Source organism: Xenopus laevis, chromosome 1S (assembly GCF_017654675.1).
Source record: "Xenopus laevis strain J_2021 chromosome 1S, Xenopus_laevis_v10.1, whole genome shotgun sequence".
NCBI classification, from domain to species: domain Eukaryota; kingdom Metazoa; phylum Chordata; class Amphibia; order Anura; family Pipidae; genus Xenopus; species Xenopus laevis.
In genome coordinates, this window is record NC_054372.1 from 176,600,997 (window position 1) to 176,627,411 (window position 26,415).

Below are 26,415 nucleotides of genomic sequence, written 5' to 3' on the forward strand. Positions count from 1 at the left end.
AAAAATACCGGCCTTCCTATATTTATCTTTTCTCCCTATTAATAACATTGGCATCAACCATCATTTTTACCGGCCAGGCCTGTACCGGTGTTGGTAAATTATCCAAGGTTAATTACACAGATAAATGTGCATGTGGGTGGCATGTTTCTGGGGTAGAAGCCTGGTGGGAAGGCATGGGACAGTCTATGGCCAGTTAAAAACTTGTTGAAGTTCTCAGCAGCTTTCATCAATGTCTAATGTGCTGGGCATGGGCAAATGTGACCAGTGACCCACCTGGTAATGATAACAAAATCAAAACATTTTTTTAATAAAGTTTATTTTATTGGTGTCAGTAACAAAGAATATATAAATTTTACAAATGTTTATATACAAAGTGCTACATACAAAGGTATATACAGTATAAGGAAATATACATGGATATATGCAGCGCTGTAAGATAAAGATGTTTCTGGAATCTTCTTCTTCTTTTGCCTTTGGCGTCAGCTCGTATAGTGTAGAAGAGAAGTCAGTGTTGTTTGTTCATTGTGCAACAAGGTAGTAAAGGTTCTGCAACTCCATGTCTCTGGCACTTCAATAGCATTAAACATGTCGGGCATCACATTTCTTCTATTCAAAATATTTCAGGCCAGCATTGTGAAAGAAGTTCTCCAAAAATTGCCAAGATGAAACGAATGCGCAGTGGCCCGTCCGTCCAATGAAAGAATTGAATGATTTGGGCATATCAAAACTAACGTCGTATCTCACAAAGTTACAGTTCTTGTTCTTTAGAATAGGCTCAAGGGTGTTTCGGAGCATCTCAGTATAAACAGTTCCTGAAAAGGAAATGGAAAACATTATTAATAAATATACGGTAGCCTTTCCATTACAGCAACAAACTTATCTTGTGCACCTTCTTTATGTGCTGGAAATGTTTTAAATACAATGTACAGCTAGAACTATTTAGCAGGGGTCAACTCTCCTCCAGCCAAGAGGCCTACTTTCCTTAGTCTGATGTATGTTCTGTGATAAACAAACCTGTAAAGAATCACAGCAGTGTGCAAGGCATTGTGGGAGTCTTGGATGGTGGAGAACTGGCTCGTGCTTCAATGGTGCATGTACTCCATTCAGTAGACATATGTTTAAAAGTGAGACCCTTACCTATCTCATCTCCCTTCAGAGCAGCTTTGCACATTTCAATACGAGTGGAGTGATAGGGAACAATGTGATCTTGTAACGCGCTCACTAGAATCACATTCTTGAAGTGTTCCAAGCCTGTAATACAATAATATTCACCATGAGATTCCAGAACAAGGTTAAGGCATCAATACAGACGTGCCATGAAATGAAGGGAGGATACTTTCAATAAGATAAATTTGAAATCGCTATTTTGCAATGTAAGTTACTCAAGAGTATTGGGTTCATATCAGGTCCATGGTGGCTGCACTTTAAGACCTGCAAATATCTTAAAACACTACCTCGCTCGTTTCTAATAAAACTATCAAATAACAGTAGCTTTATTTGGGGATTTTGTACAATTTAATATACAGATGAAATCCATACAAAAGACGGGCCCAATGTCTTACCTGTTTTCTGGCTAAGTTTGTACAGGAACGTTTGTCTTGGGTCTTTGTGATCTGTGAATGCCATCTGGGATACGGAGACAGATTTATCGAACAGCTGCTCAAGCCACAGGCCTATAACAAAAGACATGCACATATTTATTAATTGTATTATATACAAACATGCTAAAGTTAATTGAAATGTAAAGGTAAAGGTACGGGGTTATATTATCAATAAAACACACTGCATCTTAAAAGTTTCAAAATACAGCTGTGAACTTTCCTAAAAATAATACTTTATATTTTTGACTTTTGTCCTGTAATAATGATATATTACATTGTACTTGATGTAAATTAAGCAGGGTTAAATCCATTTACATATATTTCTTGTTGTTTCTAATCAGTCAGTTACTTGTCAATAATAAAACAATGTAGCCAGTAAATCCCTACCAGTTTTAAACAGATTTCTGCTGTGGCACATAAGACCCATATGTGGTCCACCAAAGGAGAGGAAAGTGTGCAGGTTTCCAAGGAAGGCTTCAAATTCAGGTCTCCACAGAGCTGCGCGTATTATCAGAGCGCCCAGAGAGAAGCCAATAAAGCTGCGGGGAGAGAAAATTAACATTACTATAAAAAAATTCATACATATTAATTAATAAGTATAGAGATTCTTGCTAATTACTGTACCTGATTCTGGCAATAATGAGCTTTTTGCTTCCTATGTGCTCTAATATTTCAATTAGGAGACCGCTGGCCAAATAATCAATATCTTCAGAGGTGGAGCCCTGTAAAGAAAATACGAGAAGTAAAAAAGACATGCATAGAGACCAGCACTAATGAAAACATTGTAGCTGCCACAATTATTTAACGGCGTATAAAATAGCAATAATAAAGGGCCTATCTGCTAACAACCAGCAACAATAATCTTCTAAAACACATCCACTTCCTGTCTTATCGCTGCAACATTTTCCATGAAATGTGATCATATTTTTCTATATATCTTGGGATTTCAAATCCCACAGAAGTCGTTTTTGTCTTCTGATCGATCAATCATAGGGTTAATTTGTTAATTGTTTCATTTAAATATCAAAATGATCTTTATGGGCCCCCACTGCAACTGATCATTTCATATTAATCATCAGTAAAATAATAAAAAGCTAATAATAAAATTATACATTTCTCAGGATAGTTACATTTTGGGGCCGATTCACAAAGGGTCGAATATCGAGGGTTAATTAACCCTCAATATTCGACTGGGAATTAAAATCATTCGACTTCGAATATCGAAGTCGAAGGATTTTAGCGCAAATAGTGCTATCGAACAATGGAAGGATTATTCCTTCAATCGAACGATAAAATCCTTCGAATCGAACAATTTGAAGGATTTTAATCCAACGATCGAAGGAAAAAAACTTAGGAAAGCCTATGGGGACCTTCCCCATAGGCTAACATTGAGTTCGGTAGCTTTTAGATGGCGAACTAGGGGGTCGAAGTTTTTTCTTAAAGAGACAGTACTTCGATTATCGAACGGTCGAATAGTCGAACGATGTTTATTTCGAATCCTACGATTCAAAGTCGAAGTCGTAATCGAAGGTCGAAGTCGCCCATTCGATGGTCAATGTAGCCCAAAAAACACTTCAAAATTCTAAGTTTTTTTACTTCGAATCCTTCAAGTAAAAAGTTAGTGAATCGGCCCCTTTATCATCATTGTCTATTAGTTTACATTGAGCTGAGATGGATATAATGTTTGAACAATTTCATATAGGAATAGCGATATCTCCCTCAGAACGCGATGCACAGACATGTCAGCGTACGTACCTTGTTGTACATAGACATTAGGAAGTCGGTCTTTCCATGTGTCACGCCACACTCGATGTAAGGTCTTACTAATACAAGATCATATTCGGAACCTAGAGAAGAAATAAAGCTGTTTTTTAACAGGGCAAGGCAATGGTATAGCATAGGACAAAACACCCGCAAGTGTTGGTGTCAGAATCCAATCTTAAAATAGTTTTTACTTACCAGCTCTGCCATGTACACAGACTACTAGATGTGTTCCGTCATCTTTACTACTGGCGTTGTCTTTGGAACCTACAATAAAAATAAAATAGAATAAGTCAATGTAATCAAAGTAATGCCCATCTTTCCTTCATAATGTAATGGAAAAATCAATGTTTATCTTACCAGTAGAACTGCTCTGATTTTCTCGGACTTTTCGCTTAGGTACAAGTTGCTCCCAAAGGAGTTTCTTTTCGTTGGATAATAATCTACACAATAAGAACACACAATGTTGGGTCAAGTAAAACTGTCCATTGAAACACAAAATAAAACTTTGACCCCCTAGTTCGCCATCTAAAAGCTACCGAACTCAATGTTAGCCTATGGGGAAGGTCCCCATAGGCTTTCCTAAGTTTTTTTGATCGAAGGATATTCCTTCGATCGTTGGATTAAAATCCTTCGAATCTTTCGATTCGAAGGATTTTATCGTTCGATCGAAGGAATAATCCTTCGATCGGTCGATTGCACTATTTGCGCTAAAATCCTTCGACTTCGATATTCGAAGTCGAAGGATTTTAATTCCCAGTCGAATATCGAGTGTTAATTAACCCTCGATATTTGACCCTTTGTGAATCGGCCCCTTAGAGTATATGATGCCTGATGTCAATTTTTTCATGGTTTGTTGGAAGACCCATATAGATATACAGTATTTGCATTTAATTTTATGAGATTGCATCAGAGAACATTCATTTTATTTAAGAATAACGATCTGTACAAAGCACCAGTGGGGTAAATACTACTGTACCAGCCCCAGTAATCAATAGCAACCAATGAGATTCTCCCTTTCCAACAGGCAACTAGATGTTGATTGGTTACTCAAAGTCACTGGTCCTGGTGAAAAATGAACTACTTCTATTTCTATGTAATATTGTGCATAGTAAGTGCCCTGACTGCTGTATGTATATTTGTAGATAGAGAGATATAAAGATAGCATTTCTGTATGTACAATATCACATTCTTTACCTGATCCCGGATATTGTCAAACTGTTCGATTCTATGAGTTGTGCAATTTGGCTCAATAGACGATTTGCCAAAGAATCATATTCAGCCAGAGTTTCATCCTATAAGCAAAACAAAAATTTTTTATAAGTAATTTGAAATTAATACAGCATTGCCTTGAAAACCTAAGAATCAGAAGAACAACAGAGACTTAATACCTTGGGCATTCTAAAGACTATATTTTTAAGGCCCCTTTCCTCTAGCAACCTATAGGGGCTAAATTTAATACAGGTATGGGACCTGTTATCCAGAATGCTCGGGACCTGGGGTTTTCCGGATAACAGATCTTTCCGTAATTTGGGTCTTCATGCCTTATGTCTACTAGAAATTCATTTAAACATTAAATAAACCCAATAGGCTGGTTTTGCTTCCAATAAGGATTAATTATATCTTAGTTGGGATAAAGTATAAGCTACGGTTTTATTATTACAGAGAAAAAGGAAATAATTTTTAAAACTTTGGATTATTTGGATAAAATGGAGTCTATGGGAGACAGCCATTCCATAATTCAGAGCTTTCTGGATATCGGGTTTCCGGATAAGGGATCCTATACCTGTAAAACAATTTAAACTCTCTTTCAGGACTCTGACACGACAAAGTAGCGTCAGCCCTCCCCCAGATTAGATTTCCTATAATCATACGGCTTCAATATTTTTATTGTTTCAATAGTCAGAACCAGGTATGCAGCAAATAGCAAGGGGCAAGAGGACAATATATCCCGTAACCATTTCTCCCTCAGTTATTTATCTTGTTCCAAGTGCCGGCAACATACTGTACCTTGTTTCCTAGATGTCCGATGACAGCAGTTCTTCCACCGTGACATCCATATACAAAGGTAGTTATTACTTGCTCATCTGTTGTACCTAGGGTAGAAATAAGTCCATGGTTATTGTTCAAGTTAAGGTAAAATGTATGTTATATTTATATTTCCCACAGGAGAAGATATAGTAAAAAGGTAATTACAATAAGAAGGTCTCATCCTGATTTGCACAGATATTCCTTCATTTGAGTCGTTGACTAGCTCCATGCTCAGAGTAAACTTCTTGGAACGGTTGTTGGAAAAGAACCGACTTATCCATTCTCTCAGTTCTTTTTTAGCCTCAAACAATCTGAAAAACAAAACCAAAAGATATATTTTTAGGTTAATACCAATATCTGTAGAAATGACACCACTGGGTGAAATCCAAAATTCTGGGTGAAAACACTTACCCCTTCCTCAGAGTATATGGCATGTCATGAAAGGAGGCACTTAAATCAAGATTTCCATCTGTTGCCATGATAGTACGCAATGACTTCAGTTTCTTGCGCGGATCTTTAGTACAGGCAACAGGGGAAGATTTAACATCTTCTGAACAATCTATAAAATCAAAATGTTTAATGTTAGCAGGAAAATGTTGGCACTTTAGAAATACGTATTCAAAAGATACTGGATGGAAGGAGTTCTGGACGAACACCCGTGGATTCTTTCCATACGTACCAATTGCGTCAGGCTCTAAGTACCGGTCTTCAAAGATCACTGGAGCAGATTTCGATACAATGTCCGTGTCCAGGCACTCGAGAGAACAACTGACTTTTGGAGATTTTTTTACTTCTTCATAAATCTCTTTATGCCTTTGAGCGCTGCAATTGGAAACGGGTTCTTATAAATAATTATCTTATCTTAATAATCTTTATTATTATTATTATTATCATAAAAAAGCTGTAGTATCCAAAAACAACCAATCACGTGATTTTAAACACCTAATAATCAGACCAATAATATCTGCTGTTTGGTTGCTAAGGATACCAGACTTGTAGTAAATTTGTACCATTTATTACATTAGCATGACAAAAGTATGACATTTTCATATAAAAGTATCTCTTAGAGGTAAAAATGTAAAGGACATTCAGGGGGTTATTTATCAAAGTCCAAATTTATCTTAATATTTTCTGCTACAAACTCCAATCAAATCCGCTCTGGTTTTTTACGTTTATTTATCATTACATTTTCCCGAACATTTGCTTTGTGGGAAGAAAAATTAGATATTCATGATTTTTCCATCCGATTTTCACAATTTCTTTGGAATTTTCACCCGAAAACACAGTGCACATCAAAAAATCATTGGGACTTCTCCCATTGACTTATATGTAACCTCGACAGGTCTGAGATGCCAGATTTTTTAGATTCTGACTTTTCCATCCTCAGGGTTTAATAAATTCGGAAAATTCATAATTTTTGTAAAAGTCTTTTTATAAAAAAATCATAATTTTTTTTGATTTTGCATTCAGAGTTTAGTAAATGATTCCAATGCCCATAAAAGTGTGTAAATGCAATATTCCCCAATCAGAGAACAACTGACTTCTCTAGATTTAAATATTTGAAGAAAACCCATTGTACTCACATCTTCTCATCATATAAAATAGCTTCTTCTCGGGGATGGTCAGTAGAAAAGAACAACTTCTTGAACTTTTCTTCCTATAAAACAATAAGAATAGACGCAGTTCATAAGCACAATCTTGAGAGAAAACAACAGTATAAAACAATAAATGCAGCCACACTGAGGAATGAAGGGCACAAGAGGAAAGCTGCATCTGCCCTAAATCCAATTCAGTCTGCTCCTTACCTTTATTTGCTGCTTTTCTGCTTTACTCTCCAAGGAGGATTGAAGAAATATTCCCCATAGATTGAGAAGTTGAGATGACAGTTCTATTAGGCTGCCATTTATTGCTTCTGGCAGATCATTGGCGTCTTCTATTTCCTATGGTTACAATATTCAATAATCAATACATTGTGCAGACATGGAGAATACAGTATGTAAAATACCCCAATATGGAAAGCAAACTTACCGTCACTTTGTCAGATAACTCACTGAGCCGGGCTTTCATATCAAGTTTTTCTGAGGAGGAAACAAAGACCATGCAAATGAGCAGTGAAACAACAGCATTATATTACAATTCACTATAATGTGTTTTTTTATCTAAGAATAGAAGCTGTTCATATTCCCTTTCCCTGGTGTGTTACTTTGCTGCTGTGATGAAAAAATGTAGTGGATCAGACTGGAAAGGACGAAGAGCCCTTAGGATATAACAATGGTGTGACAGAAGAAGGACACAACATACTGTGACTTCTTGGGAATTGTCCAGATGACCAATGTAATTCTCCAAGGTGGATTTAGAAAGCAAGGGGTTAATGCAATAAAACTTGTGCCACCAGGTCTACTAAGCCATAGTAACCAATGAAAAGGTACAATTCACTGGTCACCAGTTTAAAAACAAGCCTGTGATTACTCAGGTTACCAGACATGGTTCAAAATGAGCATCTTTTATTATATTAACCCACACGTCTTTCTAAAAGTAATAATTCTTTACCTTTGCCTTTAAAGGCTGCGGCATACTGTGAGTCATGATCACTACTACTTGTAGCAGCAATGGAACCACCTGTTACCCACCACAGGAAACATCTCAATAAAATGAATAAGAAGTGTCTTGTTAGATTTGTAGGCAATAATTGTAGGTGCCCAGCTACTCGCAGTGCTTCCTAATGATGGTGAGTTACCTGAGATGAGTTTTACAACCAAAATGCCCCATTTGTCACTGATCTAATATTGAAGATACTATCAAGGCCAGTGTGTAAATTAACAGTCACTTTGGGACACCTTAATGAGCACTTTATATGTTAATGCCCATAATCTTTAAACTCCCAAGAGGAAAGAATGTGTTCATTGACTCATCAATATCTAATATAAATTTGGGATGTCGGGTGGTCAGAGAAAGATCAATGTTTAAATGAACTAAGTTGAAAAAAACCTAACAGGCCAAATACATGGCACAAAGTAGAAGCAATCACATACCAAGCTCCAGCTTGAGTGAGGAAGGCAGCGTTTCTGATATGGAGGTGAAATAACTGTACAGTCCATCATAGGAAAGCAGCAAGCAGGATCGTAGCGTTGAGAGGAAACGGTAGGCATGCTGCAAGTATTTCTCTTCGATCACGAAGCTTTTACCCTAAAATAGAGAAACAGAGGCATGAAGAAAGAAAGAAAGCAGAGGACACAAAGCAGTACAATATGGAGCCCTATTACCCCACAGCACTACTCTGCTTTCTTTTGCCAGTTACAGACATAAGTGCAAAGTGCTGGAGTTCAGGAGGAGGGAGGAATGCTGTTAGCAGAGACGGGCAACCTGGCCGGCCACGGCGCCGGCTTAGTGTGTGCTCAACCGCGCATGCGTGAAAGTACGCGCCAGCGCGCATGCGTGCAAGCGCATTTAAATGCAAATTACCAGCGGCAGCCAGGGAGACACAGGACCGGACATGGGGTAGGCAAAAGAGCAGGTACGTGCCTGGCGCTCCCTCAGCTTTGCGCCCTAGGCACGTGCCTACTCTGCCTACCCCTAGTTCCGGCCCTGGCTGTTAGAGGGGCCTGGGGTTGTCTGTGAACTTTTGTTCCTATTTAAAATTCCACTCACATAACTGTTTTTACCCCCTGGAAGGTTCAAATACAAATTCATGTTTTTTACTTACGTCTGCTGCCAATTTCTTTTTGAAGTCTTTGCCAAAAATGACACTTTCCAACGTCGGTATTTTAGCCTTTGTCCACCGGTTAGGAAGAAGCCTTTTGAATACTGAGCTTTTCTCGGGAAAGCTATAAAAATAACAAATATAGATGGATGTATTATCTTGAATTTGATATGATTTCTTAATCAAATAGTAAAAAATTTCATCATCTATATCGGACAATAACAATCCGTGTACTTACTTCTTCAGTGGGGGTTGTAATACTACCAACAGGCCGTGAACATTGACGGAGAGCTTTGAAAGTGTCTTAAATACTATATTCATGTGGCCATGAATCCCTCGATGCAGGTTAAAGTGCAGTGTCATGTCCTCGCTGCAGATTGGTGTCAAATTCTTACGTTCGTTTAATCTGTTCAGATAAAACCAGAAGATCAATGTATTAAACACAAATCAGATTTGACTAACCCATCAGTCTTGTTAGCTTTCTTGTATTACAATGAATTATATCCTAATTTATGGAACAGTATTGTCACTTAACCAAGTCTATTGCTAGATCTATATACGTGTGTATGAATATACATATATGCACTGAGGATCATTTAATAGGGTTAAACCAAATTAATTATGTAACTATATAATCTGTTCTCGGTTGTCCTTGTGTCAGGACAAAAAAATCATTCATGCCAATTAAATAAACTTTTAGTATGATTTAGAGAGATCATTTATAATTGGTTTTAAGTTTTTATTATTTGTGGTTTTTGAGTTATTTAGCTTTTTATTCAGCAGCTCTCCAGTATGCAATTTCAGCAATTTGGTTGCTGGGGTCCAAATTCCCCTAGCAACCATGCATTTGAATAAGAAATATGAATAGGAGAGGCCTGAATAGAAAGACCAGTGATAAAAAAAATTGTAAAACAATACATTTGAAGCCTTACAGAGCATTTGTTTTTTTAGATGGGATCAGTGACCTCCCATTTGAAAGCTGGAAAGTATCAGAAGAAAAGGGCAAATGATTAAAAAAACAAATTAAAAATAAATAATAAAGACTAATTGAAAAGTTGCTTAGAATTAACCATTCTATAACAAACTTAGGGGCCGATTCACTAACTTCGAGTGAAGGATTCGAAGTAAAAAAACTTCAAATTTCAAAGAGTTTTTTGGGCTACTTCGACCATCGAATGGGCTACTTCGACCTTCGACTATGACTTCGACTTCGAATCGAAGGATGCGAACTAAAAATCGTTCGACTATTCGACCATTCGATAGTCAAAGTACTGTGTCTTTAAGAAAAAACTTCGACCCCCTAGTTCGCCATCTAAAAGCTACCGAACTCAATGTTAGCCTATGGGGAAGGTCCCCATAGGCTTTCCTAAGTTTTTTTGATCGAAGGATATTCCTTCGATCGTTGGATTTAAATCCTTCAAATCGTTCGATTCGAAGGATTTTATCGTTCGATCGAAGGAATAATCCTTCGATCGTTCGATCGCACTATTTGCGCTAAAATCCTTCGACTTCGATATTCGAAGTCGAAGGATTTTAATTCCCAGTCCAATATCGAGGGTTAATTAACCCTCGATATTCGACCCTTTGTGAATCGGCCCCTAAAAGTTAACTTAAAGGTGAACAACCCTTTAACTGCTCAGGTAGTAAATCTATTTCTATATGTAAGTCTAATACAAGGATGGTTGGGTGAAGTCCCGTCATTTAGCAAGGAGTAATCGAAACATTTTCCAGAGAAGCAAAAACATTCGAGTGATGGGAAAGAAAGGAGTTACTTACTCTGCATAGTATATGTCAAATTTCATCTTGCTCTCCAGGGAATTCAGAGTCTCTTCAATCTGTCATTGCAGAGAAAATAAAAGAAACGTAAGATACGGTATAGGGAACCCAGAAACACAAACCTGATCTAAAAGACTTTGTATCACTTACTTTACTCTCATCCAGGAGGAGATTAACTCTGTAGATCACGACGTCGTCAATTGTAACAGCCTGTTTGGTCGTAAAAATATTAAACTCACTGCTGGAGAGGACACTGCCGTCGACTGTAGCCGGATATGCCAGATCATCTAAAACAGAATCGTTTTGCACAATTTACCAAACGATTACACAACAGTGTGAGCGAAGACTATGTCAACAATAATAACGTATAGAGGCACATTTATCAAGGGTCGAATTTCAAATTCATGTGTTTTTTTTAACTTACATAAATTAGATTTGTCTCAAAATATGAATATTCGAATAGTTATTATTAGAATTGAATATGTAAAACTCAGATGAATTTTACAGACTGAAAAACTCGAATCAAATTCGACCAAACTCAATTCTCAGGAAGGCTACAAACTGATCCCTGGGCGATAAATATCGAAAATCGAATCTGAATTTCTTAAAAAAACTCAAATCGAGTTTGGATAATTCCCTAGTCGAATTTTATAGTTTTGACCATAGAAAAACTTACATTTTCAATTCGACCCTTAATAAATCTTCCCCAATTTAAACTGGGTCTAAATGTTGATCAGAATCAGTGCCTGGAAAGAGGAACATAAATCTTTCCGTATGAAGCACCTGAATCCATTGAACGGGACCTGAAAACTCCATATGCAGAACTAGGTAACGAGGGTATACGTAACAAGTACCTTTAGTATGAAAAATCCTTGCTTCAATTGTGTGAGGGATGCTCGTCAGAACCTCAAAGGATGTCTTGATTTGCCAACATCTACAAACAAAAACAAAGTTGACAATATCAATATTTAAAACGTGACATTAAAATTCAACTCTCTCTGACCCTCATAAACACGTTCTGTTAAAGGGGACTAGTGATGGGCGAATAAATTCGCCAGGTGCAATTCGCAGTCTCAAAAAACATGGGTGCGAGTCAGAATAGTGGCGCAAATAAAAATTATCGCGCGTCTAAATTATTTGGCCGCCTATTGACTTTAATACATTTGGACACAATAGGCGGGTGTATAAAAATTGTCGCGGGCGTCAAAATAGAATAATTTTGACGCCAGTTGACTTCAATGCGTTTCGCAAACTTTTTGATGTTTCGCCAATTTCACGGTAAATTCACAAATCTTTCAGTGAAACAGGACAAATTCATCCATCACTGGACCTTGATTTGCCTGAATGCTTCTATATATCAAAGGATATTCTAAAGGGCAGATTTATCAAGGGTCGAATTTTTAAAGTTGAACATACTTCAAAATTCGACCATTGAATTGAATTACTTCGACTTCGAAAATCAAAGTCGAAGTTTTTTTTTCATCAAATTTGGCCATTTGTGGTCGAAGTAAAATCGAACGATTAAATCCTTCGAATCGAATGATTCGAAGGATTTCAGCAATCGATCGAACGATTTTTCTTCGACTTCAAAAAACTGCTCTAGAAGGTCCCCATAGGCTAACATAGCACTTTGGCAGGTTTTATTTGGCGAAGTATTGAAGTCGAAGTTTTTTTAAAGAGACAGTACTTCGATTATTGAATCGTCGAATATTCTAACTATTTTACTTCGAGTCGAAGTCGTAGTATCCTATTCGATGGTCGAAGTATCCAAACAATTACTTCTAATTTCGGATGTTTTTACTTTGAAAATTCCCTCGAATTCCCTTGATAAATCTGCCCCTAAGTATCTAAGAGCAATGCCTTAGAAGCTGCCATATTGAAGTATGCTCCAAATCTAAGATTCAGCTCAGTCCTAGGATTTTTTTGGAAGATTTGGATTCATCTAAACTCAGAAATGTAACCAAAAGGGACTCCTTAAAGCCTTAAGACACACTTACCCACTTCGCAGAGAAATCGGATTCTGGAATTGCTCTAGATGTAATGAAAACTCAAGCGTAGCTTGGACTTTTTCTATTGATGTTGTTTTTTGATTCATCTTAATATACTAAAAAGCAAACGAACAAACAGGAAAGTGAGTCTAAGTGGAAAATCATTTTAACTCTTAAAAAAATATTTTTTCTTCGGTCTCATTATTGAAAAACGTTCAAATGTATTAAAATGTAAGATTTATTCACTTACCTAGTTCGTAAAAAGAGTAAAAATCTAAAAAAATGGGTGAAATTATGGGAAAGTTTTCCTGCGATGCAACACGATGTGAAGTCACAGGAAAACTGATTCCTGTTATGTTTTTAACCGACATCACAGGGTGGCTGGTGATGTCACAATGACACTGACCTACTTTCTGATGGTGTTTACTTGCTAACTGATGACCTCACAGTGGGACTGCTGTAAGGCAACTGAATGTAATTCACTGTGGATTCTGTTTGAATTTCTAATAAACGGTGCAAGGAAAGTTATTACAGTGCAAAGCTCATGTTGCTCAATAAAAAGAGAAAAGAAAGAAACAAGACAAATACAGTGCGAAGCTAAAGGAAAACTCATCCACTAATGTGTGTGTTTTATTTACTCACAATCACACGGTGGCTGGTGATGTCATAATGGCGCATCATGTGACTTGATGTCCAGCTTCCCAAAGCCTGGCTGCAAACAGCTGTTTAACTGCACATCATATAAATTACCCTGATTCTTCCAATGAGCTCAAATGTTTTTCTCTTATTAAATATGTATATTTACTGACTGTTACACATACAAAACGGACGATATCAGCAGAAAATAAGGAAGGCTTGAGGGCCACATCAATTTAAACATGACCATATCAGTCCTCATTCTGCCTTTATACAGGAGTTTATCTGTGCTTTTAACTTCCATTTTTAATTAATTTCCTGTTTTTTATACCTAAAAAGGATTTTCCAAGCATGTGTAATTATTTATTACTCTGTGCCTTTGCACAACAGCTTTCTGATAAATTCCATTACAAAGAGTGAAACACCCCTTGGCTATTTATTTGTATTAATACAGGTTGGTTGGAGCTGCCATAGTGTTTCCCTTAGACAATATAGTAATAAAGGTACAGCTTACTATGCACACAAAACATTCCATCTCTTTATATTTGTAATAGAAGTGGGAGTTGCCATAGTTCTCCTGCTGATAGGACATTCCCTGCTGCTTATTTGTATTTACGTATAAAGGTGGCCATAGACGCGCTGGTTTACCTGCAATATCGGACAACAATCGGACTTCCCCATCTCCTGACCTGCCACTAACCTTCAGTTTAAATAAAGTAGTAAAAGAACAGATCAGCCGATGTTCTGCCCCTGACAGCAATCGTACGAAAGATTATGTCCGACAAAAGCTGGCGACAGTCTCCCACTGAAAATCGTCAGATCGGCAATACACGCAGAGATATTATCGGCAGCCGACAGAAATCTTATAAACTCTCCGATTAACTGAACGATCGGCATGGCACGTAAAATGTCGGGACTCTCTACACACGGTCCGAAAATCGTACGAAACGAGGGTTCGTACGATCGGATGTTTGCGTCTATGGCCAGCTTAAGGGTGGAAGCTGTAATAACACACCTCTCTGTGCCATAAACATGTTTCTCACTGCAATGGCCTTTGTATGTGTTTATTTGAATAGTATGGATTTTACTATTTATTGTTCATTCATTTCTGGGTGAGCCCTTAATGGGGGAATTTCTCCATCTCTGATACGGTTCTCTAAGTTTAACATATGCAGCTATGAAGGGCCAGTAATTATGGGGCTGGTGCAGTAAGTAGGAGGTAGCATCAGCTTTTATGACAGACAGACAGACAGACCTCATTTTCTGCTTGATGACTTATGACGACCCCTACGCTTAGCTACGGCGCCACTGGCACAAAATGACCTAACAAAATCCAAGTTAGTGAGCTCCTGTACATAACTATGAAAGCCTAAACATAACAAGGGGGTTGCTGAACACCTAGCCCTGCGAAGTTCAATATATAAAATACAACATGTTTAGTCGTTTAGGGTTTTGTTCTCCTTTAAACCAATTTAGCTTAAGTACAAGGGATACCAGTGAAATGGTCTTCCTGCTTCTCCCTGCTACAAAATAGTTGGCTTTTTCATTAAAGTTCAGCTTTACTGAACTCTACTTACTGCACACGGGCAGCCGGGAGAAGAAAGAAGAAGCAGGAAGATGATTGCTCCGTGGTGCTCGCTGGTAAAACCCCCGGCCAGTGATAGGAGCATCAGCCTGGTGTGTCAGGTAAGTAGATATAATCACTTGGGGGTTCCTAACTTTTGGCACCCCCAAGTATAGCATGGCTTTCCTTCTCTTTTAATAGAACTATAATATTTTATATAAAATTATGTATTACCGCTCTGCACCACCATGACTTTTTGGTTGTAGTGGGGTCTTATTTCTGCATGGGGACCTTTGCTGGTCTGTCCCACCCCCTGTTACTGTGTGTGTGTTGGCCAATGAGCTCCTTTGCACCTCCTTTGAAGGCCTGAGTAGCTTGATGTCTTCTTTCTCCTCTCCCCAAGCTCAGCCTGGTACAGTGTCTACACATCATGTAGGTAGGCCTGGAAAACTTCAGAATGGAACACTCAGATGCTTTGGTCAGGATTAGTACAGTTTACTCACAATACTTGTGCACCATGAAACATACCAATGGTTAAAGGTCTACATGTGCAGCGCAGCTTAGTCCCACACAACATGGATTCCTGGCCTAAGCTTATCCTCCCCAGCACAATGTTGTCCATGTCTCACACAAAGAAAGTGTGAAAAGCACAAACATTTGCCACTGTTTGTGTACAATGACGAAACTTTGCATTTTAGTAGGGATGCACCGAATCCACTATATTGGATTTGGCTGGACCCCTGAATCCTTTGTGAAAGATTCGGCCGAATACCAAACCGAATCTGAATCGTAATTTGCATATGCAAATTAGGGGTGGAAAGGGGAAAATATTTTTTACTTCCTTGTTTGTGACAAAAAGTCACACAATTTCCCTCCCCGTCCCTAATTTGCATATATAAATTAGGATTCGGTTCGGTCGGGCAGAAGGATTCGGCCGAATCCGAATCCTGCTGAAAATGGCCGAATCCTGAACCGAATCCTGGATTCGGTGCATCCCTACATTTTAGTGAATTAGCACAGTTGTACAGCATTTACGCCTGACAAAGTGGTGCGAACTGTGCCGTAGTCTTTGCCCACGAAAATTCCCCTTTAGTGAATTTGCCCCATGGCGAGGTATGTGGTGGGAGAGATGGTATTGTATTGTACAGTCTGGACCCTGCTGTGTTGGACAGTATGGAGGAGATCAGACAGCTGACTGCACAGCATTTAGGATGTTTAGACCCCATATTGTATAGTGTGTGTTGAAAATAAAATTCTGTGTTGTACAATGTGGGAATGACCTGGTCAGGTGCAACTAGGCCCCCTATCCCCAAACCCCTTACAACTACCGCTGATCAGATCATCAACATGCAGTGGCTAAAATAGAGCTCATGGGAATGTTCAGATTCCGACCAACACTGTGAATTCTGTCTGTTGAGAATTGCTTGCGTGAAATGATGAAACCCCAGCCAATGGGATGTTGAGCCTGATCACACAAGCTCCAATCAGATATCCATCAGGCAAGAGATTTTGGTCTTATACATAAGACTAAGTCACCAAATTAATCGCAGTGTAAGGGCACCCATACAGTCACAAAATCATCCTTTGTGCAATACTATGGGCATAAGATGTGACTTTGTATTTAATATGTGTATATGTGAGCATTTCTTGGGCTGGTGTGCTTATACTTATACACTTGCTTATAAACTGCAAATAAGATGAAGCTCCATATCTGACCAGCAGCCAATCAGCAGAGATATCCGACTACATAATAATAACAAATATCTGCACTGTCATAACTTGATGCCCCTGCTGCCCTTCTCTGCACTGTCTGTGCTTAATACACAGGTTATGCCGCTCTGTAAGTTGCATTACGTTCAGGGCAGTTTTTATGGAAATTACATAAATTACTTAAAGGGGTTGTTCACCTTTGAGTTAACTTTTAGTATGATGTAGCGAGTGATATTCTGAGACAATTTGCAGTTGGTCCTCATTTTTTATTATTTGTGGTTTTTGAGTTATTTAGCTTTTTATTCAGCAACTTTCCAGTTTGCAGTTTCAGCGATCTGGTTGCTAGGTTACACATTACCCTAGCAACCATGCATTGGTTTGAATAAGAGATTGGTGCATGAATAGAAGAGGGTCTGAATAGAAAGATGAGCAATAAAAAGTATCAATAACATTAAGTAGCCTTACAGAGCTTTTGTCAGTGACCCCCATTTGAAATCCGGAAAGAGTCAGAAGAAAAAAGGCTATAAAAAATAAATAACAAAGACCAATTAAAAAGTTGCTTAGAATTTGCCATTCTATAACACACCAAAAATTAACTTGAAGGTGAACCACCCCTTTAACCCCTTCACCGACAACCGATTTGGTACTTTTATCGCCAGACCATTTTTGAACAATTTGCACTCTTTCACGTTAGGAGCCGTGGGAGGGTCCTGGGAGGGTCTTTTAGTTTACCCAGTTAAACAATATATTGTTTTTTTCAGGACAACCTAAGCTTTCAAACAGTGACGTAACTAGAGGGGGGCGGGACACGCTGCCGGGCCCCCAGCCCCCCTCCGTACACCCGGAACCGCCGCCCGTACACCCGGAACCGCCGCAATCGTGGCGCGTGAGCTGCAGGGGGGGCCCTGAGGGGGTGCGGGCCCTGGCCCAATCGCACCCCCTGCTCCCCACTGCTTTCAAAATATGTTAGATGTAGATGTAATTCCACTGCAATAAAAAGATATAGGCTTCTAAGTGCCTAAAAATTTAAAAAAGAAACCTTGTTTCCCATAATACAAACACATATACAAACAAAACTAATTCATTGATATTCACATTAAAACAGTATCTAGTACATACTACCCCACATATCCCACCTTACGCGTTTCGCACCCTCCGGCGCTTAGTCATAGATTTTTTTATATTCAATTTTGAAATCTGACATGGGGCTAGACATAGCCTAACAAAAGAACAATGGGAAGGTAACCAGATAACAGCTCTCTAACTCAAGATAACAGCTGCCTGGTAGATCTAAGAACAACACTCAATAGTAAAAACCCATGTCCCACTGAGACACATTCAGTTACATTGAGAAGGAAAAACAGCAGCCTACCAGAAAGCATTTCTCTCCTAAAGTGCAGGCACAAGTCACATGACCAGGGGCAGCTGGGAAATTGACAAAATGTCTAGCCCCATGTCAGATTTCAAAATCGAATACAAAAAAATCTGTTTACTCTTTTGAGAAATGGATTTCAGTGCAGAATTCTGCTGGAGCAGCACTATTAACTGATTCATTTTGAAAAAATATTTTTTCCCATGACAGTATCCCTTTAAATTATGAGGGGAGACTGTCAATGTTGGGGTTGTTTTCTCTGAAAAAAAGGCGCTTGCGAGGGGACATGATTACACTTTACAAGTACATTAGAGGACAGTATAGACAAATAGCAGGGGACCTTTTTACCCATAAAGTGGATCACCGTACCAGAGGCCTCCCCTTCAGACTAGAAGAAAAGAACTTTCATTTGAAGCAACGTAGGGGGTTCTTCACAGTCAGGACAGTGAGGTTGTGGAATGCACTGCCGGGTGATGTTGTGATGCTGATTCTGTTAATGCCTTTAAGAGTGGCATTAGTGATTTTTTGGACAGACATAATATCAAAGGCTATTGTGATACTAAACTCTATAGTTAGTGTATGAGTATATATAGTTTATGTGAGTGTATGGAGGGGTGTGTATATGGATGCTGGGTTTTCATTTGGAGGGGTTGAACTTGATGGACTTTGTCTTTCAACCCGATTTAACTATGTACACAGGTACACTTCTTACAGTGCCATCACCTAGATAATTAATGAAAAATTAAATAAAACAAACCCAATAAAGAACTTGTGCGGCACCCCACTGAGAATCATTCTCCAAGTAGAGAATGTTCCATTGACAGCAGCATTACACCATTAATGATGTTTTCCTTGACAAAAAGCCTAACATTTACTGAACCATTTTATACTGAATCTATACTATGAGGGGGAATTATAATAACTTTAGACTCTAACCAAACTGTATTATTCTCCCTTATAGGTCTTGAGCTATACCAAAAATGGTTCATCACTATGCTAGAATTATTCTATGCAGCAAACTTAAGCAGGCCAAGGGATGTTCCACTCAATTGAAGAGATTGTTAATTGAAAAGATGTTTCCACAATCTAGCCACCCACTTGGTAGGCCAAATCCAACTCATCTGATGGTATTTTCCAACCTTCCTGCATGATATGTGATCTCTGACTTGAGGCAGTAAGAAAATAAAACACTATCTCTAAACAGCTTCCTAAAAGGACATATAAAGGCAAAAAAAATGAAAAAATCCCATTTTTACTTTCTTTAATGAAAAAGAAATCTATCTCCAATTAAAAAAATGTATACCATTTTTATAAGAAACCTGACTGTATACATTGAAATTCTCCCTTCATTTACTGCTGTGGATAGGAATTGTCAGACGGTCCCTAACTGCTCTGCAGGGAAACAATCATACTTATGAACAGCAGGGGGAGCCCCCGCCTTACTTCCCAGCCATGCAGAACTCAAGCAGCTTTGTTTGTTTCCCTGTAGAGCAGTTGGCGACTGTGTAGAGATTTGTATTGGATTTCATTTTTGCCTTTACATCCCCTTTACTGTTTCCAACTTCAGCTGCAGGGACAAAGATCATGGAGCCAGATTTAAACAGATAAACTGGGATTCTATTTGGAGGATTATTTTGCTACAGCCACTGGATCTGCAGAGTTTGAGAAACTTTGCATGAAACAATACAAAAACAAAAAAATTCACATTAGATTATATGAAAACACAGGACCCAGTGCAGTCTGTATATTCTGATTATTAATCAGTCTTGCTGTATTGGCTTCTGGCAGATATTATTTGACTTGTGCTGTTTTGGTAATTTATGACGATCCCTAAGCAGCCCAGACCACACTGAGCATGTGCACAGTCTTGGTCTTGCAAAGATGTTTAACAAAGTTACAAGATGGTGACCCCCTGTGGCCAACTTTGAAAGCATAAATTATTTGTTTGATTTGGCTTTTTGTGCAGTAAATTCATGTTCATGTTTAGTATACAAAATACAACATTTCTAGCCTTATTCAATTTTAGCTTTAGTTCCCCTTTAAACTATTTAAAAATAATGACAGTTCCCCTTTAATAAAGGAATGATAATACACATTTTCCCATATTAATGTATAGCTCAATCAGCAAATAAAAAATGGCCAGTGTTCTGTGGAAGCCATCTGTGCAACTGCAGCCTGGAATTCCATGGATTTTGTTTCCACGTGTTGCTCTTTGGCCAAGAGTAGAAACTTGTAGGAGGTACAATAATGGATGGAATTCCAGTTTCAATTTCATACAGGGGTTTGCATACTTCAGAATTTTAGAAAGTATAATTCAATTTATAAAGGACAGAGATTGGCCTTGTTGTTACCATATTAGTTACAGATGGGAAAACCATTTGACTCATTTTAAATTCATTCATTCTTCCCTCTCCCCCCCCCCCCCGATTTCTCCTTCATTCATAAGGTCACCCATGCAAAAAGAATGTGTCCTGTTTTATTATGTTAAAGTTATAGCCAACTGTCTGAACCAGTTATTTTTCACACTATTTAACCACCAAGTTTTATACAACCAGCTGAGCAGTGCGACGTATAGAAATGGATTTCACAAGAGTTTTAAATATGTGGAGTGGCTGAGATTCAGGAGAATATCACACGGCCCATTAAATCAATACATGCGTCATTTCAAGGCTACATGTTCCTCTGCAGAATTGGGAGCTGAATTTTCACTTCTTCTTTCTCACTGCTGTTTCTGAGTTTGGAGTTTCTATCTATTTATAAATAAATTTAGCTACTTGTAAAATGTGAAATATTCTCCACAAAATAAAGAGAAACTTGAAATATATTTGTATCAATCAGTGAATTCCTGTCGGGGTTTACTCTGTGTATTAATTTAATGTTAAAAGTTATCTAAGAAGACTATATAACTGGCTCCACGTTGGAACATCATAGTCAGTTACGGTCAGGTTACTTAGCAAATGGCAGTGAACCAAGAAGGTAGCGCTCAGTTTGAGACAGTCTCAGTCTCACCCTCACACCAGGTATTGTTGCAGCTGGAGGTAAGTCCTTTAAACAATGTAGCATAATAAAACTGATATGGACTATTGGCTAAATTATAAAACGAAGCCTGAGTTAAGTAGGCAGATTAAGGCTTCCAGCTGGATAAGTGGACAATTATACATGTTTAATATAATTTCTCTTACTGAATTGTAATTAATAAAGCAGCCATTTACTACTTATACCTCTGTTGTGTGTGTTATTTTGGGTGATTACCCATCAGCGCTGTGGAATATGTTGGTGCTATATAAATACATGTTAATAATATTAATAATAATTTGTAATGGGCTTATCCCAGAGCTGGGCCAGGCCGGCCATGCGCCCTAAGCAACCGGGGCCGTTTGCAGCGCGCGCATCGGAGCAATTTTAGACTTTAGAGTATGAACATAAAATAAAGAGGGGAAGAAAAGAAGAAAGGAAAAAGGGTTATAACATTTTAACAGTACTTTACATGATCTTATAAAAGATTTCCAAGAGTATTTATCAAGATTCACAGGTTCAATTATTTTATCGTTCATAGGATGCCAAAAGCATATTAATACGGTGGCTCCTGGGAGGCGACTTCGTAGTACGACTCGTTTCCTGTATTGTATCTTGGATAAATTTGTTGGTTTCCTGGAGTAACAGATTGCCCTTCTTACCAGATTGTGTTTTGAAATGAATGTATTGTTACGTATCTAAGTGTTTACGGAAGACTAATGATGTATATGATCCAGGTAGAAAAAAATGTGTTGCTTTGTTGTTCCTTTTTGGTCATAGCTTCCAGGATAATGGTAATTTTAATAATAAATGTAGGAGGGTTCCGGTTTTGCCAAAACCCCCCAAGAAGGTTTTGGCCTGCTAACTTGGAACTTCCTATTCCAAGTTAAAGTATTTCCCTGACTGTTCAGTAGCTGTCCAGGGGTGTCAGGGTTCCCTAGTCTTTAAAAGGGGAAGCCACCTAGGGTTGCCACCTTTTTAGACAGTTTTTACCGGCCAGTGGTGGGACATTGCCGGTAAATTTGTAATACCGGCCCTGGCCTTGGCAGGTGTTTTACCGGCTAGCATGGTAAAATATCACAGGGTGGCAACCAGGACTGGACTGGCAATCTGTGGGTTCTGGCAAATGCCAGAGGGGCTGCTATAAGGTGCCATAGAAAGCCATGGCATGGGATGTAGTTAGGCCCCAGTAGCTGAAGCAAGGGCTGGGAAAGTTTTGTAATAGCTCGTTCTAGATGTGAGAGGCAGGATCAGGGTAGCTAGTCTGTGACTCCAGAGAGGAGACCAGGAAGAGTTAGTACCCTGTGGTGTCACCCACCAGTATAGGGACTCAATTGGTCAGGAGTAATACACTGCTGTGCGCATCTGCTTGGGCTGGGGACTAGTTCACCATTAAGTACAACCTCTGGGGTGTTGTGGTCACTACAGGTGTGAGTAAGATCTGTAAGGTGTAAGTACCATCCGAGGAACGAAAGCGTCTAAAGCATTAATAAAATAATTACTGACTGTAACATCTAAACTGCACCAGCAAAGCAATATTTTCATTCAAGAGATCAGCATTGTATGTGATAAGTAAGGCTGTTGGTGAGCACAGCTTCCTCTCATCCTCTCTGCTAACTGAAAGTACAAGACCTGCTAAAGGTCCTTTGTTGGTCCTTTTCTTGTTTTGTAGGTTTGTTGAGAAATTTCCAATATGTGTCAGTATCCCTTTAACCTTTATCACATCTATGAAGACACATTTCATTTTGGAAGCAGTGAGTGCAGAGCTTAGAGGAGGCATCAGAAATACACCCGCTTTAGGAAGCCTTATCTTGGAAATCCATCTTTCCGTGGTAAATTGTTTGGCACTTGGAATCAGTGTCTATTTCCCTGTCTCTCTTTTATCTTTTCTGGTTGGTGCATTTCAGAGATTGTTTTTTGAAACCTCAGAAGAAAAAGCATCGGAACATTGTGAGCTGGATTATAAAATGTGCGCAGCAAAGTATTTCTTAACCACGTGATTGGAAGAAAAGCCTAAAAAGTCATTGTGATTTCCAACCAGGCTGTCACTGCCTGTGTCTGATGTACAGTCCCATGTGCTGGTTATTCCATTGGAAAATAGATTGTAAGCTTCCATGACAAACAGGAGTAATTGATATGCCCATTAAACTAATTTTGTTAAATGGAACCATTAAAACAATAAAAGGAAATTAATAACTTACAGTAGATCCCTAATACAGGTATGGGATCTGTTATCCAGAAAGCTCCGAAATTATTGGAAGGCCGTCTCCCATAGACTCCAGGTTAATCAAATATTTCAGAATTTTAAAATTGATTTCCTTTTTCTCTGTAATAATAAAACTATACCTTGTACTTGATCCAAACTACTTGGTAAAACAATCCTATTGGGTTTATTTAGGGGGTTATTTATCAAAATCTTAATTTTGATTAACTAGAATCCACGATTTGCCCTTATTTATCAATAAAAAAAATCGGATCAGGAGAAACTGCAACTTTTTTGTATTGTCAAGCGAAAAATTTAAATTTTTTATGTTTGACACCTGAAAACCTTGACCTTTTTGTGGAAAAAAATCAAATCAAAACGTCAAATCCCGAAATTCCAACATTTTGTGAGGGTTAAAACATTATCAATTGGTTAAGGGAATCTGGCAGGTTTTAGATGGCGTATTTTCAGCTTCGGACTTGGAACAGCTTTGGGACATAATAAATCTTAAAAAATCGTTTCTTTTTTTACCGCAACTTTTTCAGGACGCTGCGAAAAAAATCTCACCTTGAATATTTTTTTTGTCGATTTAAGGTATGGAGATCCAAGTTACGAAACACCCCTCATCCAAAAACTGCCAGGTCCCGAGCATTCTGCATAAAAGCTCCCATACCTTATATCAAATAAATCATTAAAGCATCATAAATAAACTCATGTCCATTAGCTAACATCAAGGGGGTGGATTATCAATGTTTGAATTAAAAAAATCTCTAAACTTCAAAAAATGTTGTTTGCACTAAAAGTCCTGAATTCTAGTTACAGTTTCAAAAACGTATGCTTTTGTATGTACAATATGTACAATATTAAGCACAAACAATTGGCCTTTGACACAGTTGACCACACACCTCCTAGTAGACATTCTACACTCATCTGGCATTCGGGACACTGCTCTTTCATGGTTTACATCTTATCTGTCTGACCGTTCCTTTAAAGTTGCCTTCTCTAACTCTTCTTCTACTTCATTCCCTTTCTCTGTCGGAGTTCCTAAAGGATCTGTTCTAGGCCCCTTGCTGTTCTCGCTCTATACAACTTCGCTAAGAAAACGTATTCATTTGTTTGGACTTCAGTATCACCTTTATGCTGATGGACGCAGAGGACGGCAATATGGCGCCCACAACATAGATGGCAAATACTGATTTTACAGATGGTAACACTGACAAAATAAGGGGTAGTTTGTCCCACAATGTTAAAGATCAAGGAAAGGAAGAGCTCCTCCATCACATACTAAAAGGTAGAGGGGAAGAGTTTCCTTGTTCTTAATTGAATGGGATTTTAGAGGAAGTGACTGCATGGAATTAGCAGCCCCACGACTGCAGTGCGGTAATTAAATGAACCCTAAAAAAGTTTTCAGGATTCAGTGTCTATAGAGGATTGTTAACACCAAAGCAACTGGATCTGCCAGATATTTTGCACCATGGTGCATGGTCATGAACAAGTATCTAACAGACATTTCTAACAGAGTATAATAATTTACTTATCCTTGGTTCTCACCACTAGAATTTATACAAAAGCCAAACAAAGGTGGCTAGAATTCCTGCCGGTGGGGGATACTGGGAGCTGTAGTTCTGCCACAGCTGGATCTGTGAATGTCGCCAGTGCCTAAAATACAAGTTCATTTGAGGTTTCCAGCCAGAGGAGATTGTTTACATCAATATTGTATGAATGAAGCAAATCTTGGAACGAGGGTGTTTTAATGGAAAAATCAACAAGAAAGTGTTAATCTTGACAAGAGTGCAATGGGGCCAGGGAGCAACAATTGCCAGTTTTGCAACACCACCAGTCCCACTTTTTAATCCAAAATTATGATGTGTTACATCCGGCTGTGACATAAAATAACATCTGAGAAGCTTGAGAGCAAATATTTGTTCTAAATATATAAAATCACATTTTTGCACAAAAAAAAAAAATCTTCATTCTGGTAAAATGCCTAAAAATGTATGGATTTTACAGCTGTTCCCGACTTAATCACATTCTCAGCTCCACTTTGGAATATTCCAGCCTTCTATTTTTTACACTGGATTTAGTATAGCTGCCACTTAGCCTCAAACTACCTACTAGTATTTAAAGGGGACCTACAGTACATCTAAAAGATTCATTGCTATAAACTTATTCAGAGTCATCTACGGTGCAACTTACATTCATTTTTTATTTCTACTACATTCTGACACAGTTTTTGGCTTCCATGTCAACATTTCTCATTGATAAACAGTGAGTATCAGTGACACAGGCATAATTATTAAACTTTGTATTTTTGGGTAAAAAAAAGGTGAATTATTGAGACAAAGCTCATTCGCTGTTTTGGATTTGTTAAAAATGTTGAAGCAAATTTAAATATTTAATGAACACTTCACATTGACTTCTGTGGCATCTGGATACGTTTTAGGTAACGAGATGCAATTTTTAAAAAATTTCCATTTGATAAATTTGCAAATTGCAAAGTGCACTTTCAGCACAATTACATATAATGCCTAAAAATTCGCACAGTTGCAGTTTTTGAGAATTGGGCCAATTGTGCTGAATTGGTAGAGTGGGGATTGTATCATTTCTGCTGCTTGGAATTAAAATGACCCCTCCGGAGTCATATTAATACTGTCATCCTCTGCTGCACCAGCCACACTCCCTGGTTTAAAGGATGCACAGCATACAGGCCCGGATTTGTGGAAAGGCCACCTAGGCCCGGGCCTAGGGTGGCAGGATTTTAGGGGGGCGGCATGCTGCCCAACCACACCCACATTGGTTCAAAAAGACTGGGGATGCGCTGGCGATACAATCATTTTTTAAATTTCCCATGCGCCAATCCCCATTGATGATGAAAATTTGCATGAATAAAGGGGGGACAGGGGCGACGAACGGCAGTGGGCCTAGGGGCAGCCAATATGTAAATCCGGCCCTGACAGCATACGTTACAAGTAGTTTCATACCTAATATAAACCATGGTTGATCTTTTATAGCCCTTCAAACTTTCTCTCATGTTTTTGTTAGAGTCATTTGAACATTA

The 26,415-nt window shown here is 38.4% G+C and overlaps 3 protein-coding genes across 4 annotated transcripts; all 3 read right to left on the reverse strand.

The window, feature by feature from the left end:
* Positions 1 to 335: 335 nt before the first annotated feature.
* Positions 336 to 2,253, reverse strand: LOC121399527 (protein FAM135A-like). Its single transcript, XM_041580556.1, has 4 exons — positions 1,989 to 2,253; positions 1,563 to 1,673; positions 1,138 to 1,251; positions 336 to 812 (listed from the first exon to the last, which is right to left on the reverse strand). Exons 1-4 carry the CDS (start codon positions 2,179 to 2,181, stop codon positions 607 to 609), a joined length of 624 nt encoding a protein of 207 aa, XP_041436490.1. The 5' UTR covers positions 2,182 to 2,253; the 3' UTR covers positions 336 to 606.
* LOC121399526 (protein FAM135A-like) lies at positions 2,249 to 8,829 on the reverse strand. 2 transcript variants are annotated; one of them, XR_005965115.1, is made up of 10 exons: positions 8,426 to 8,829; positions 7,422 to 7,471; positions 7,199 to 7,333; positions 6,977 to 7,050; positions 6,073 to 6,215; positions 5,805 to 5,952; positions 5,373 to 5,704; positions 4,560 to 4,657; positions 3,357 to 3,805; positions 2,249 to 2,323 (listed from the first exon to the last, which is right to left on the reverse strand). XR_005965115.1 is itself a non-coding variant. In XM_041580555.1 (7 exons), the coding sequence occupies exons 2-7, from the start codon at positions 7,458 to 7,460 to the stop codon at positions 5,494 to 5,496; spliced, it is 750 nt and encodes a 249-aa protein (XP_041436489.1). In that variant the 5' UTR covers positions 7,461 to 7,471; positions 8,426 to 8,829; the 3' UTR covers positions 5,098 to 5,493. The 2 variants fall into 2 exon arrangements, 1 of the variants encoding a protein (XP_041436489.1); XM_041580555.1 differs by lacking the exons at positions 2,249 to 2,323; positions 3,357 to 3,805; positions 4,560 to 4,657 and having other exon boundaries at positions 5,098 to 5,704.
* A 113-nt stretch (positions 8,830 to 8,942) lies between these two features.
* LOC121399528 (protein FAM135A-like) lies at positions 8,943 to 11,251 on the reverse strand. The gene is made up of 3 exons (XM_041580557.1): positions 10,870 to 11,251; positions 9,332 to 9,499; positions 8,943 to 9,217 (listed from the first exon to the last, which is right to left on the reverse strand). Exons 1-3 carry the CDS (start codon positions 10,893 to 10,895, stop codon positions 9,052 to 9,054), a joined length of 360 nt encoding a protein of 119 aa, XP_041436491.1. The 5' UTR covers positions 10,896 to 11,251; the 3' UTR covers positions 8,943 to 9,051.
* Positions 11,252 to 26,415: the final 15,164 nt, after the last annotated feature.

What these genes read in the sequence shown, in the direction of transcription:
- LOC121399528 (XM_041580557.1), bottom strand. Translation starts at nt 10,895, where the DNA reads ATGAAATTTGACATATACTATGCAGA. An exon ending in TTTGACATATACTATGCAGA is followed by an intron (nt 9,500 to 10,869) that starts GTAAGTAACTCC and finishes TTATCTGAACAG; the next exon opens with ATTAAACGAACGTAAGAATT. An exon ending in TTACAACCCCCACTGAAGAA is followed by an intron (nt 9,218 to 9,331) that starts GTAAGTACACGG and finishes TTATTTTTATAG; the next exon opens with CTTTCCCGAGAAAAGCTCAG.
- LOC121399527 (XM_041580556.1), bottom strand. Translation starts at nt 2,181, where the DNA reads ATGAATTTTTTTATAGTAATGTTAATTTTCTCTCCCCGCAGCTTTATT. An exon ending in CAGAAATCTGTTTAAAACTG is followed by an intron (nt 1,674 to 1,988) that starts GTAGGGATTTAC and finishes CTTTTGTTATAG; the next exon opens with GCCTGTGGCTTGAGCAGCTG. An exon ending in TCTGAAGGGAGATGAGATAG is followed by an intron (nt 813 to 1,137) that starts GTAAGGGTCTCA and finishes TTTCCTTTTCAG; the next exon opens with GAACTGTTTATACTGAGATG.
- LOC121399526 (XM_041580555.1), bottom strand. Translation starts at nt 7,460, where the DNA reads ATGAAAGCCCGGCTCAGTGAGTTATCTGACAAAGTGACG. An exon ending in AGTTATCTGACAAAGTGACG is followed by an intron (nt 7,334 to 7,421) that starts GTAAGTTTGCTT and finishes TTGTAACCATAG; the next exon opens with GAAATAGAAGACGCCAATGA. An exon ending in CTTAGAGCCTGACGCAATTG is followed by an intron (nt 5,953 to 6,072) that starts GTACGTATGGAA and finishes TTGATTTTATAG; the next exon opens with ATTGTTCAGAAGATGTTAAA.